Genomic DNA, 15,057 nt, shown 5'->3' with positions numbered 1-15,057 from the left:
CATGGTGAAGTTATTTCCTAAGAATCTTGACAACAGGTGCCCTTCTAGGGAAGGAGGACACATTTTTACAAGACACAGACTCTATATTAATAAGTGACTTCAGAATGTGGTTGAAGCAGCATGGGTAGTTAGGATCCTCTTACTGCTAAGTCTCATGACCACTGAATTCCTGGACTGGTTACGCTCAGTGATTTATCTCTGCTCAACAACTTCCTCAGGACATGCCATCTGTAGTTGTTTCTCCCTCACCGCAGCTCAGCCTCTCCTGCACAGCATCCTCTACAAGCTTCTTCAGGTGCAGTGGCTCAGCTTGGGATTTCTTTCTTCCAGTGATAATATATGTTGATAAGTTAATCCTTATTAGAACTCTGCAATGTGGCTATAATTTCTCCTATTTTGCTACGGGAGACTTGGGTTTGATCCCTGGGTTGGGAAGATCCTTTGGAGGAGGGCATGGCAATCCACTCCAGTATTCTTGCTTGGAGAATCCCCCATGAACAGAGGAGCCTGGTAGGCTACAGTTTATGGGATGGCAAAGAGTCGGACACAACTGAGCGACTAAGCACAGCACAGCATTCCTATTTTGCAGGTGAAGAAACTGAGGCTTAGAGAAATCATATAAATTTCTACAGGCACAGGATTACACATTGGTAGGTAATAGAATCAGAAGAAGCTTGGGATTCAGACCTGGGTTTTCTCCGGTTGCAGACTGTGCGCCTCAAAGACAGTGCCAAACCTGAACTCATCACTTTCTAGGTATCCACCTTCTACTCACGAACACAGACACCATTTATATTTTTGTTCAACATTTTAATTTGGAGGCCTTAAAGTACATTTCACATGTATCTTCATAACTGTCCTAGATCTTAAGTTCCATTGAGAACATAAGTGACAAACATTTATTGATAATTTATTGGGTTTAAGAGGGCCCAGGCAGCATGCTGGAGATAAAAAGAGGAACTTGTCTTTGGACCATGATGGGAAGGTGATGGGGCAGAAGAGGGGAAATCTCCCTACTCATTGCTCAGCATAAATATGCACTTACGGCAAATATTTTTAAAGGTGAAAGTGTTAAATCATACTTGTGACTTGTGACTAGAAGATGAAACATTCTGAAAAGCAACCATAAATGGAAAGGTAGGGTGATGTGTATTCTCATCTGATTTAGGCCTTGTTATATAGAATGAGTGATGTCTTTTAAAAATGCAAGCCACCACATACTTGAATATTTCTTAGAATTTTTGCTTAATTCATGTTTATCAATGATATAGGCTTGCTCCTGATAAAATGAACAGATAAATTGTGTGTGTGTGTGTGGGGGGGTGCACGCCTGAGCCTACCAGTGCTAGGTAGAGGCATAGAGCCTCCTCTCCTCTCCTTGACAAGAAGCAACCCAGCTCCCTCTCTAAAGACAAATTTCTTTCCTTGGGCCAAATATCTGGCTTTTGTTGCAGGTTGCCATATATGCGTTTCTCCCTTTTAAGAGAGGTTAATAAAATATATTTTTCAAAAGGGCACATGGTGCCACCTAGTGGCTAGGTATACAAATATAGAAGCTGATAAATCCTTTTCAGCTTTGGGAATTGAGGTATTACTCACCCAGATACAGATAAACACTGAGCTAGGCTATATGACTATTCAATAACAATTCAGATATGTCTCCTACTCCCATCCTTGAAGGAACTTACATTCATTTTAAGGAGTTGAGGAAGAAAATCTAATTTCCAACAGAAAACTAATAAAGCTGACGGAATGATTTAGGCTACCTTAATAAAATGTCTAGGAGATTAACCCTTAATTCTCTCCCTTCACCATTTTTCCAGAATGTAAATATCTATGATTGTTAACAATGAATAATTTTAATAATACTTCTTGAAAAGATTCAAATTATACAGTTCAGTTCAGTTGCTCAGGCGTGTCCAACTCTTTTCAACCCCATGGACTGCAGCACGCCAGGCTTCCTTGTCCATCACCAACTCCCACAGCTTACTCAAACTCATATCCATCGAGTTGGTGATGCCATCCAACCATCTCATCCTCTGTCGTCCCCTTCTCCTCCCGTCTTCAATCTTTCCAAACATCAGGGTCTTTTCCAACGAGTCAGTTCTTTGCATCAGGTGGCCAAAGTATTGGAGTTTCAGCTTCAGCATCAGTCCTTCCAATGAATATTCGGGACTGATTTTTTTTAGGATGGACTGGTTGGATTTCCTTGCAGTCCAAGGGACCCTCAAGTGTCTTCTCCAACACCATAGTTCAAAAGCATCAAATCTTCGGCACTCAGCTTTCTTTATAGTCCAACTCTCACATCCATACATCATTACTGGAAAAACCATAGCTTTCACTAGATGGACCTTTGTTGGTAAAGTAATGTCTCAGTTTTTTAATATGCTGTCTAGGTTGGTCATAGCTTGTCTTCCAAGGAGCAAACGTCTTTTAATTTCATGGCTGCAGTCACCATCTGCAGTGATTTTGGAGTCCCCCAAAATAAAGTCTGTCACTGTTTCCATTGTTTGCCCATTTATTTGCCATGAAGTGACAGGACCAGATGCCATGATCTTAGTTTTCTGAATGTCAAGTTTTAAGCCAACTTTTTCACTCTCCTCTTTCACTTTCATCAAGAGGTTCTTTAGTTCTTCTTCACTTTCTGCCATAAGGGTGGTGTCATTTGCATATCTGAGGTTATTGATATTTCTTCTGGCAATCTTGATTCCAGCTTGTGCTTCATCCAGTCAGGCATTTCTCATGATGTACTCTGCATATAAGTTAAATAAGCAGGGTGACAATATAGCCTTGACGTACTGCTTTCCTGATTTGGAACCGGTCTGTTGTTCCATGTCCAGTTCTAACTGTTGCTTCTTGATCTGCAAACAGATTTCTCAGCAGGCAGGTCAAGTGGTCTGGTATTCCCATCTCTTGAAGAATTTTCCAGTTTGTTGTGATCCACACAGTCAAAGGCTTTGGCATAGTCAATAAAGCAGAAGTAGATGTTTTTCTGGAACCCTCTTGTTTTTTCAATGATCCAGCGGATGTTGGCAATTTGATCTCTGGTGCCTCTGCCTTTTCTAAATCCAGCTTGAATATCTGGAAGTTCACGGTTCATGTGCTGTTACACAGAAAGAAGTGAATTAAGAAATTATGTAGGAAGAAGTGTATAAACCCTATCATGTACGTCTCCTCATGTCAGCTCCCAGAAATAACCATTGTTAACAGTTTGATACATATATTTCAGTATTTTTCATATATTCCATATATGCCCATCCCTGGCATTCTTCTTAGTGATTTGCCCTTGCTCTTGTCAAAACACTATTAGGCTATTTATTTATCTTTTACTCCAGTTTTTCTCTAAGTTCCTCGAGGGCAAAGACTCTTATTCATTTTGTAGCTTCAACATCTACTGTAGAGCCTGACACACAGGAGATGTTTCCAGGACCATAAAGTGAGAAAGGCTGAGTTGATTCAACCAAGGGCTCAGAAGATTGCTAACATGACTGCAGCAAAAACACTGAGTGAGCCTTTGAGATAAAGTCTTTGGGATGGGGAAGGATATGACACTGAAAGGGAAGTATACAGTGTCTTTCCTGGTACTCCTCTCCCTTTCATTTCTAACATTCAAAAGATGGAATAATCAGCACAATTAGCCCAGATTCTGTGGGGCGGGGGATACAAAGATGAAAAGGCAAAGTCCTTACCCTTAAGAGGTTCAGAGCCTGTGGTGAGAGTAAGGGAAGATACCACTCTTCCTCTACCCCTACAGGCTCCCCACTTAAGTGTTTCCAAGCACAAGTAGTTGCTGCTTCCTCCATTTGACTTAGATGGGGGTCAGGTGTCCCTGCCCCAAGTCTCAATCTCTTTGAAAATCACAAAGTCATATATGAGAAAGAGAAAAGCAGGCCCTGGCAACCAGGATCTGGCTTGGTACTATGAAGTAGATCGTCCTTAGTGTTGCTACAGCTGGCCAGGCACTCACAGTTAGGTGTTTTTCCCTCTCCTGCTGAACATAAACAACTTCACAGAAAATCAACACCAGACAAGGAAACTCTGAGATCACGATGAAGTAAGACAAAGACCAGCATAATTATGTCTGAATAAGACAGAGCATGAACATTGTGCAATTACAAAATACCAAACATACCTCTATTTTAGCTAAAATGACTAACTGCTATTTAAAAAACATTATGATGAAAAAACACATAAAATTTACCCTCTTAACTATTTCATCTTGAAAAACAGAAACTCTATACCAGTTGAAAAACAACTCTTCAATTCTCCCTCCCTGCAGCCCTGCTGCTGCTGCTGCTGCTAAGTCACGTCAGTCGTGTCCGACTCCTAGCGACACCATGGACTGCAGCCTACCAGGCTCCTCCGTCCATGGGATTCTCCAGGCAAGTGTACTGGAGTGGGGTGCCATTGCCTTCTCCGCCCTGCAGCCCTAGGCAACCATTATTCTATTCTGTTTCTATGAGTTAGCTTTTTCAGTTACCACATATAAGTGATACGATGCAATATTCGTCTTTCTCTCTCCGACTTATTTCACTTAGCACAATGCTCTCAAAGTTCTATTCATGTTATCACAAATGGCAGGATTTTCTACTTTCATTTGGCTAAATAATATTTTATAATATATAAATCACATCTTTACCATCCATGCTTAGATGGACATTTAGGTCACTTCCATGTATTGGCTGTTGTGAATAACGTAAGAGTGCAGATATCTCTGTAAGATTCTGATTTCATTTCCTTTGGACATATATCCAGATTGCTGCATTATATGGTAGCTCTGTTTTTTAAGTTTTTGAAGAACTTCCATACAGTTTCTGTGGTAGCTATATCCATTTATAGTCCCACCAACAATGTACAAAGGTTCCCTTTTCTCCACCAGCCTCACCAACATGCTACCTATTGTTTTTTTTTTTAAAATTGCCATATTAGTGTAAGGTGATATCTTATCATGGTTTTTATTTGTATTTCTCTGCTGGGTAGTGATATTAAGGATATTAAGGATCTTTTTATGTACCTGTGGGCCATTTGTATGTCTTCTTTAGAAAAAAATCTCTTTTCAGTTTCTCTGCCCATTTTCTATTTTTATTTGCAGTTGAGTTGTATGAGTTCTTTATATATTTTGGATATTAACTCCTTATCAGATATATGGTTTGAAAATATTTTTTCCCATTCTGTAGGTTGCCTTTTCATTTTGTTGACTGTTTCTTTTGCTATGCAGAAACTTTTTAGTTTGATAGAGTCCCACTTATTGCTTCTGGTGTAATGTCCAAAAAGTTGTTGACAAGACCATTGTTTGGTCGTGGTACCCTTGCCAAAGATCATTTGAGCATATATGTGAGGGTTTATTTCTGGGCTCTCTATTCTGTTCCGTTGGCCCATGTTTCCATCTTTATGCCAATACCATGACTGCTATTTCTTGACCAATTACAGCTTTAGCGTCTCTCTAGCCTTCTTTCCCTTGGGTAAGATTTATTAACATACTGAATCATAGAATCACCCCCACTTCCTGACAGCATCCAATCCAGAGCTTCCATAGCCCCTTAGCCCTGACTCATCTAATATAAGCTCAGATCCTGTAATGCATGCTAAGTCACTTCAGTTGTGTCTAACTCTTTGCGACCCTATGGACTGTAGCCCGCCAGGCTCCTCTGTCCATGGGACTCTCCAGGCAAGAATACTGGACTGGGTTGCCACGCCCTCCTCCAGAGGATCTTCTGGACCCAAGAGATTGAACCCAGGTCTCTTAAGTCTCCTGCATTGGCAGGTGGGCTCTTTACCACTAGCGACCCCCTGGGAAGCCCAAAATCCTGTAATAGGATCTTCCTAACATTCTCTTAAGACCTGCATTTTCCGAAATTCTACAGTTCATGATTGAGTAATAAACTCAATTTATTTAACTACACGTGGATTCTTGGTGGTCTTTGGAGTGCACCGACACAAAACCATGGGATCAATATTTTCAAATATACAGAATAATATACACCAACAAGAAGTCACATACCAGTAAAAAAAAAAGGGGGGGGGGGCAAAAAGAAAAAAAAAGTAAAAAGTCACAAGAGAAGAACTACAAACAAATGGTTTCATAGGTACTGAAAAAGTGTTGTATTTCAAATGCATAAGATTATGGTACTGATTCAGTTGGTGGGACCATCATTTCAACTCGAATCCATTTTCTGCTCCTGCAGAAATCCAGAAAAATCTCAACACTAAGAGCCTGAGAAACCCTGTAGGTATTTGCGTTAGGGTTCAGAAGCCGCTGAGAATGGGGTTTAGCTCCGCCCCGGCCGAAGTCACGTCACCTTCCCCAGTAAATCCACATTCTCGCTGTCGACGAAATCCTCCGAGGCAGCAGCGGCGCAACTCAGCCCGGCTGGTCCTAAAGTAAGGACGTTCTAGCCGATTGCCTACTCGATGGTAGAGCCCGCCGCAGCCCGGCCTCTGGGCGCCGCCATGTTGGAGGCGCAGGACGGGAGCCATGACTGCGAGTACCTCAGCAGCCAGAGCCGGGTCAGCTCTGCCAGGCATATGCTGGAAGTGCGTCCGGGGCTGTTCTTGGGTGGAGCCGCGGCCGTCGCGGAGCCAGACCACCTGAGGGAGGCGGGAGTCACGGCAGTGCTGACGGTGGACTCGGAGGAGCCTAACTTCAAAACGGGGGCTGGGGTCGAGGGTCTACGGAGTCTCTTCGTGCCAGCGCTGGACAAACCCGAGACCGACCTGCTCAGTCATCTGGACCGCTGTGTGGCCTTCATTGTCCAGGCTCGCGCCGAGGGCCGCGCGGTGCTGGTGCACTGGTGAGTGGTCGGGTCCGTGGGAAGAGCAACCCCGCCACGCTTCCACTGTGCCCCCCCTCACCCTTTTCCTCCCAGGGCCCAGAAGAGGACCAGAGGGCTGTCGGACCGCTAGAACCTCCAGCTCCCTCTTGCGTAGGCTTGTGTCAGAGAGAGGAGTGGGCAGGAGACGGGCCCCTGATGACGCGCAGGCTTTTCATTCATTTTGTTTGTGTTGGTTCATTCTGTAGCCGCTGAGCTTTCGAGGGCAGGAGGAATCTTCAGATAAATGACTAAGTCTCTGCACCTAAAGAGTTTAAATCTCTTCTCGAGTAGCCAGACACATACTGAGGAAATGCAGACTAGGATGCGAGGTGTGTAGTAAGAGAGATTAACAGAGGTTAAGGTTATTCAAACTTCAGAGGGAGAGCAGGTTATTTTCATTGTTTTTGTTTGAGGCAGGCGTGGCCGATGTAGGGGAGATTTGGGGAGAGAAAAATTGATTAGGACGTAGCAGTGACAGAAAGGGTGTAATTACAACAGTTTACGCTTACTGAGTCAGCAATTTTACAGCCAGCCTTTGTTATAAATATTACATCAAGTACATAAGGTAGTGATAAAATAGAAGTTTGGGACCAGATCTCCAGGGCTTTTAAAGCCAAGAGCAAAAGAATTTAGATTTGTTCTGAAGCCGTTATAAGATGTTAAAAAATTAGTGTAATTATTTTTCAATAGGTAATACATTCACATGGTTCTGAATTAAAAATGAATAAGGAAATAAAGGAATACTTCTTTTGTACAGCAGTAGCATTTAAGAGGCGAAGGATTTACTTGAGTAGAAGAAGCAGACAAGAAGTGGACCCAAACTTTACCATTTATAGGGGGTGTGTTTTTTTGTTTTTGTAATTGTTGCTATTTGATATTTTAAAGGTTTCTTTTTCAGTCATGCAGGGGTCAGTCGAAGTGTGACAGTAATAACTGCTTTTATGATGAAGACTGACCAGCTTACCTTTGAAAAAGCCTATGAAAACCTTAAGACTGTCAAGCCAGAGGCCAAGTGAGTTACTTGTTACGGTAATAATTCTGCTTTTTTGATGCAGTTTTATTTAAGAAAATTTAACTCTGTATCTGTTTGCCCTTGCAGGATGAATGAGGGGTTTGAGTGGCAACTGAAATTATACCAGGCAATGGGCTGTGAAGTAGATACCTCAAGTGCAGTTTATAAACAATATCGTTTACAAAAGGTTACAGAGAAGTATCCAGGTAAGTAATAATTGGCAGTATGTATTCAGTCCTTTCTGGGCATCCCTGGTGGCTCAGCCTGGGTAAAGGATCCACCCGCAATGCGAGAGATCTGGGTTCCATCCCTGGGTTGGGAAGATCCCCTGGAGGAGGTCATGACAACCTGCTCCAGTATTCTTGCTTTCGGAAATCCCATGGACAAAGGAGCCTGGTGGGCTATGGTCCATGGAGCCGCAAAGAGTCAGACACAACTGAGCAACTAAGCACAGCACATTCAGTCCTTTCTAGATGTGGTTTACTCTGACACCAGATGCTTCAGGTGCATTATTTCACTTTTGAAACAGGTACTTTTATTTCATCTTGAAACCATGGTTTAGCAAGAAATAGCTTGTTCAGGGTCACATGGTTTGTAAATGGCTGGCTTGAATTTGAAGTCAGTCAGTCTGTGCCTGGAAGCCAAGGGCTGCATCACTGTGCTCTCCTACATCATCCTCATTTCTCAACACTGGAGATTTTTTTTAATTTCTGAGATTGTTGTTTAGTTGCTAAGTTGTGTCTGACTCTCTTGTGACCCCATGGACTGGCTCCTCTGTCCATGGGATTCCCCAGGCAAGAATACTGGAGTGGGTTGCCATTTCCTTCTCCCGGGGATCTTCCCAACCTATGGATCGAACCTGCATCTTCTGTATTGGCATGTGGATTCTTTACCACTGAGCTGCTGCTGCTGCTGCTAAGTCGCTTCAGTCGTGTCTGACTCTGTGCGACCCCATAGACAGCAGCCCACCAGGATCCGCCGTCCCTGGGATTCTCCAGGCAAGAATACTGGAGTGGGTTGCCATTTCCTTCTCCAGTGCATGAAAGGGAAAAGTGAAAGTGAAGTCGCTCAGTCGTGTCCGACTCTTAGCGACCCCATGGACTGCAGCCTACCAGGCTCCTCCATCCATGGGATTTTCCAGGCAAGAGTACTGGAGTGGGGTGCCATTGCCTTCTCCTACCACTGAGCAGCTTGCCTCAATTTGACACAAACTGAATTTTGTCCGAAAATGCAGAGTTGATTTTGACAAATGGATACGTTTTATGTTACGTAGAATTGCAGAACTTACCTCAAGAACTCTTTGCTGTTGACCCATCTGCCATTTCACAAGGATTGAAAGATGGGGGTCTCTACAAATGTAGAAAGTGCAGGTAAAATATTTTGTATCCTTTGGATATTTTATTTTGTCTCAGTAGAAAAGTACTGAAAGTTTCAGTTTCTTAAAATCTTATAGGAAGAATTTGTTTAATTGAATAATACAGAAATTTCATATTCAGATCTGATTTCAAGAAGAACATGAATTCTTAAAAGTTATCTGGTTACTTGAGGAGATTATCAAAAATTAAAATAGCATAATCAATGTTATATTAATTTGCCCTCTAAGAAATACTGCACATTTAATCTATTTTTTCGTCCTTTTGGAAATCATTAATGTTTTTGTTTGTTTGGGGGTTGCAGGCGATCTTTATTTAGAAGTTCTAGCATTTTGGATCATAACGAAGGAAGTGGTCCTATAGCCTTTGCCCACAAGAGGATGACACCATCCCCTGTGCTTTCCACAGGGAGTCAGGCTCAATGTACATCTTATTTCATTGAACCTGTACAGTGGATGGAATCCACTTTGTTGGGAGTGATGGATGGACAGGTGAGAACACATTTTACTTTCTTTAGTTTTATTATGTCATCTGTATTTTGTTTCTTCTTTCATTTTAAACCATACTTTAACTAGTGTTTTACTCCATCTTAACTGCTTTCTTCTAAAGATTATATCTTTGTAGTATAGGCAAGATTCTATCAAAGATAAATTAGTTAAATAAAAACCAAGTGATCTAAAATAGTGATCCACTTTTTGGTTGAGAGCTTTTGGTCTCAGTTAATTCCTTTTAAGGCTGTTGTTTATATGTTTTCAAATTAAGACAAACTAGAATATATTTAGCAAAACTTCAGCTTTGTAAGAAGTAGGGCAAATCACGGATTTTAAAGTTAGATTTAAAATTTCTTCTTAATCTTCCTTTTTTCTCTTTTGGCTCTATGTATCTCTGTTTTCTTGATTCTTTCAGTTTTATATGTTTGTTACAAGATTCTTTTTCATTTCTTACTAATTCTAAAGAATGCAGCTCATATGACCATCCTGTGACAGCTGCAACTCTGTTTTAGATTTACTTGATATTAATATAAAGATATTCTTTTTTTTTTTATTTTAATCAAGTTTTATTTTTCAAAATGTACAGTCGGTGGGACCTGTTCATGCATCTTCACCAGCAGCTGGGGCATCTTCACCCTTGGTGTTTCTGGTGTAAATCACCTGAGCTCTGTGCTTTGAAACCAGTTTAATAAGTCCTTTACTAAGGAGTTCCTGAAGGGATGCCCTGGCCAGGGAGCCTTGAATCTTCAGTCTCTCAGAGACGACAGCTGGAGCTATAAGCTTATAGTTGGGAACTTTTTTATAGAGTTTGTCATATGTTGCTTTGTCAAACAAGACTAGGTTATTGAGCTTGTCCTGAGCTTTGCCATTGGACCACTTCTTCTTTTTGGCCTTGCCCCCAGATTTGTTCACAGGATCTTTGTCTTGCTTGGCCGACTTTCCGGCATCTTTCTTCTTGTTGTCCTTGGGCGGCATAGCGAAGCCTGAAGAGCACCTGCGACCACTGCCGCTTCGCTAAGATGTCGGACAAAAAGGCTAAAGATATTCTTAATCTAAGATGTAATGATGTTTAAAGATTATCTAAGTTTGTATAGTGAGTATTTTATGAAACTCTCACTGTATTTAATTTGAAGACTACAATAATTTTATAAAATAGAGCAGATATATATTCACATTTTATACACGAGGAAACTTAATCTACATTAGTTAATGTCTTGCCTAGAAGGGGGTACCCTATATTCAAACCCATGTTTTCAGATGCTGCTGCTTTATTGAGATATAATTCACTTACCATATAATTCACCCATGGAAAGTGTACAGTTCAGTGGTTTTTAGTATGTTCACAGGTTTTACAATCTGTCACCATTTTTATCACTACCAAATAAACCTTGTACAGCAGTCACTTCCTACTCTTGATACTATTTGTTGAAGTCCATTTTATCTGTTTTTTCTTTTGTGGCTTATGTTTTTGCCTTGCTGCTTTTATTTATCTTGGCTGCACCTTGTGGCTTGTGGGATCCTGGTTTGCTGACCAGGGATTTAACCCTGGCCCTCAGCAGTGAAAGCATGGAGTCTTAACCATTGGATGCCCAGGGAATTCCCTTGCTGCTTTTATTTAATCTGGAAAGCACCCAAGATAAAGGGATTTATTTTATTTTTTTGCGAAATATTCTAGATCACATTTGTGCATACTTCTTTGTACATTTATTTTCTTATAGAATATATACCTAAAAGTGGAATTCCTGGCTTGAAGAGTGTACATTTTTAAATTTTACTAATATTCTGGGCTGACCTTAACAATGCCCACACAAATTTGCCTTTCACTAACGTTGAATGCATGTACTCATTTCCACATACCTTTGGCATATGGATATTATAAAATCAGTAAGGTTTTGTCTGTCTATGAGATGAAAAATGTTAATCCTAAGGTGTCTTAATTTGAATCTCTGTGACTGCTGCTGAGACCAGCATCTTTATGTACTTATCAGCCATTTATACTTTGTTTTGCAGAAAATTTCCTTCATATACTTGGCCCATTTCTATGGGTTTTGTCTTTTTCTAAGAAATTTAGGAGCTGTTTATATAGTCTAGAGTTAATGTTTCACGTAATGCAGATGTTTTCTCCAGTCTGTTGCTTATCTCAGCTTTGAGATGCACAGTTGTTTTTTTTTTCCAGTTTATTGAGATATAATTGATACACAGCATTGTGTAAGTTGAAGGTATACAGCATAAGTGGCCTGACATACATATATTATGAACGTGGTTTTTTAAAATTATAGTAAAATAGTCATAACATAAATTTACCATTTTAACTGTTTTTAGTGTGTAATTCAGTAGTATTGAGAACGTTCACATTTTGTAACCATCAGCACCATCTTCCCCAGTTGAAATGCCATACCCATGAAACACTAATCCCCCACCCTCTCCTCCCCAGTTCCTGGCAACCACTGTTCTACTCTCTGCTTTTATGAATGGGACTCCTCCAGGTGCCTCATAAATTTTTGGCTGGCTTATTGCACTTGGCATAATGTCCTCAAGGTTCATCCATGTTGTAGCATGTGTCAGAGTTTCCTTCCTTTTCAATGCTGAATAGTATTCCATTTTATGTGTATACCACATTTTGTTTGTCTACTCATCTGTTCATGGATATCTGGGTTGCTTCCTCTCTTTGGGTATTGGGAATAATGCTGCTATGAACATAGGTATACAAATATCTGTTTGGGTCCCTGGTTTTATTTCTTTTGAGTATATACTCAGAATTGGAATTACTGGATCATACAGTAACTCTGTTTAATTGTTTTGAGGAATGTGGTATATTTTGTCAAACTAAAAACTTTTAGATATTTATGTAATCAATTTTAGTTCTGAGTTTTATGTACAAACTTTCTTTATAGTTGGTTTAAAGGTAAACACATAATATGGTGTGTGGATAATGAAAGATTTTTCTATCTCATCTTGTTTATGATGACACTATATTTAAAGTATGGATCGGGTATGCTCATGTTACTGTACTGTTTGCTTGAAATGCTCTAGTCTTAGTACAAGTCAACATACATGCCACAGTCATGAAACCTTCTGTTTCATGTCTCAGTCTTCACCTTTCTCCTTTCATTCTGGAATTAATCTATTCCTTCTCTACACTCCCAGAGTACAACATACTTAACAATTATTGTAGTCTACTGTCTGTTATAGTAAATTGGCATTACATTTCATCTCACTGATTAGACCATCAACTCCTTGAAGGTATGAGCCATGTCTTACTGTTTTATATACCAAAGATAATTACTTGTTTTATATAAAAGTGAAAGAAAAAGTAACACATCTGTTTTCTTTTAGCTTCTCTGCCCCAAATGCAATGCCAAGTTGGGTTCTTTCAACTGGTATGGTGAACAGTGCTCATGTGGTAGATGGATAACACCTGCTTTTCAAATACATAAGAACAGAGTGGATGAAATGAAAATGCTGCCGGTTTTGGGATCACAAACAAGAAAAATATGAACTTGTTAACATTTGATAACTTGCTGATATGTGCCACTCTTCCTTGTTGTCATTGGTGGCAGATTGTATAGTTTTTAGGCCATTAACATTTCATTTGCAATGTGAGAAGATAAAATCACGTGATGTTACTTAGAAACTATACATTGTCAACTGCTTATACTGTCTAAGTAGAATACTTTGTATAGAAATCAGAACTTGTTAATCATGTGAATTATACTTTGATACTAAAATCTTCTATAACCTGGATACTTTCTTTATTTCATATATATTAAAAGTTGGAATATTTTTTCTCATCTTTTTAAAAAATTTATTTTTTAATTGGAGGAAAATTGCTTTACAATCTTGTGTTGGTTTCTGCTGTAGAAAAATGCAAATCAGCCATAATTATACATATGTCACCTCCTTAAAGTTGTGATTTTTGGAATGTTAGTTATGAATTCTTCAGGTCTAGATGGACAGAATAATGCCCCCAAATTTAAAACTGTCGTATTTAAGCGACATCCTTTTATTTCTAGAAATGTAAAGCAAATTTGCTTGGATGTGTTTTGACATTTTCTTTTAAGGGACATTAGTAAAGCTACATAAGTCTGGATTTTTCTTGGAAATGTAGAAGGAAAGGACATCAGTAAAATGCTGACTAAAATGTCTTTTTTCTATTTTTGTTCTGAAATCCCAGTTATTCGAGTTTTTAGAAAAACATGTTTAAGATACTTTTGGAAATCTGCTTAATGTTAGGTATGTTTCTAATGATGAAGAAAATTAAATGTGGAATAACTGCATATCAATCACCTTTGTAGCCTGGTGTGTTAGAGTATTGGGAAAGGTAATATGTCCAGATTAGCTTTTTAATGTGATCTCTGGAGACAGGAGTTTATTTTACTCATTGATAATAGTTAGACTTGCACCTGGTTAGATGCTTGAACATTTACATGAGATCAGAATTAGCTAATAAAGTAGTCCATGTTCTTAATACATTTTGCATATCTTCATATGTGAGTGTATCTATATGTACATAAACATCAACATGGAAGTTACTTTAAATACCAAGAAATGTGAATCACCATCCTGTTTAAAAGGGTGAGACTTACAGTTATCTCGTGAGAGTATCTCCGAATAGGACCTGGAGCCTTTGGCAACTTTCATTTAATACATTTTTCTTAGGAGAAAAAATTTCTCCATTTCTATCTTAGCTTTCATAATAGCTGTTTACCTCTTTACTTTGTAATGTTTTCCAGAAAGCTTATTAAAAACAGTTAGGTTGAACCTTTACCTCTTTGTAGGTAAAAAGTAGTTGAGTAGCAGCAGTTTCATACTGTTCAAGTTACCTTCCATGACACTGGCATCTGACACAGACATAAATTTTACTTGAATTTATAACTGTCAATTCAGTAAATAGTTACTAAGCACCTGTTGTGTGCAATTTGGTGATACATTGATCAAACTAGATGAAACCTCTGCCTTGTAATTTACATTGTTGCAAGGGGAATTGAAAAAATAGTATCTTTTTTGAGTGATAATTAGTATTTGCCAGTGAGGAATTGTTTTGGGATACATGACTTTTCTTTATGCAAATTTTGAAGTTTTGTGAAACACCCTCTAAGCAAGATTTTCAGATTTAAAGTCTTTCAGTGTTTTGTTTTTTTCTTTTTTGGCAGGGGGTGGGGGATGGATAGAAAATCCATTATGCCTTTGTTCTCAAAAAAGAATTCTTTTTAATATTTAGGAATACCAGTGTGAAACATTTGGATTTACATATTGAAAACAGCAATATTAACCTTATTTCAGAGGAGGTGTGGTACAGTGAAAACAGTACTGAAGTAGAATTATTCGTGGCTCTAATCTGGCTCCACTGATGACCATCTTCTTGGAAG

The 15,057-nt window shown here is 39.4% G+C and overlaps 1 protein-coding gene, 1 long non-coding RNA gene and 1 pseudogene across 2 annotated transcripts; 1 reads left to right on the top strand and 2 right to left on the bottom strand.

Annotated features, from left to right (window-relative positions):
- Nucleotides 1–2,641: 2,641 nt before the first annotated feature.
- Nucleotides 2,642–6,871, bottom strand: LOC145506607 (uncharacterized). Its single transcript, XR_014054067.1, has 2 exons — nt 6,002–6,871; nt 2,642–3,103 (listed from the first exon to the last, which is right to left on the bottom strand). It is a non-coding gene; the product is annotated as an uncharacterized LOC145506607 (long non-coding RNA).
- Nucleotides 6,424–13,971, top strand: DUSP12 (dual specificity phosphatase 12). Its single transcript, XM_081491630.1, has 6 exons — nt 6,424–6,791; nt 7,711–7,824; nt 7,912–8,030; nt 9,098–9,194; nt 9,502–9,688; nt 13,025–13,971. The coding sequence occupies exons 1-6, from the start codon at nt 6,451–6,453 to the stop codon at nt 13,184–13,186; spliced, it is 1,020 nt and encodes a 339-aa protein (XP_081347756.1). The 5' UTR covers nt 6,424–6,450; the 3' UTR covers nt 13,187–13,971.
- Nucleotides 10,283–10,696, bottom strand: LOC145506606 (small ribosomal subunit protein eS25 pseudogene; annotated as a pseudogene).
- Nucleotides 13,972–15,057: the final 1,086 nt, after the last annotated feature.

The sequence above is a fragment of the Giraffa tippelskirchi genome, chromosome 5 (genome assembly GCF_054371585.1).
Source record: "Giraffa tippelskirchi isolate mGirTip1 chromosome 5, T2T-mGirTip1v1.2.pri, whole genome shotgun sequence".
In the NCBI taxonomy this organism is placed as follows: domain Eukaryota; kingdom Metazoa; phylum Chordata; class Mammalia; order Artiodactyla; family Giraffidae; genus Giraffa; species Giraffa tippelskirchi.
Note: the sequence above shows the minus strand (reverse complement) of the source record. Positions and strands in the feature narration are given on the sequence as shown.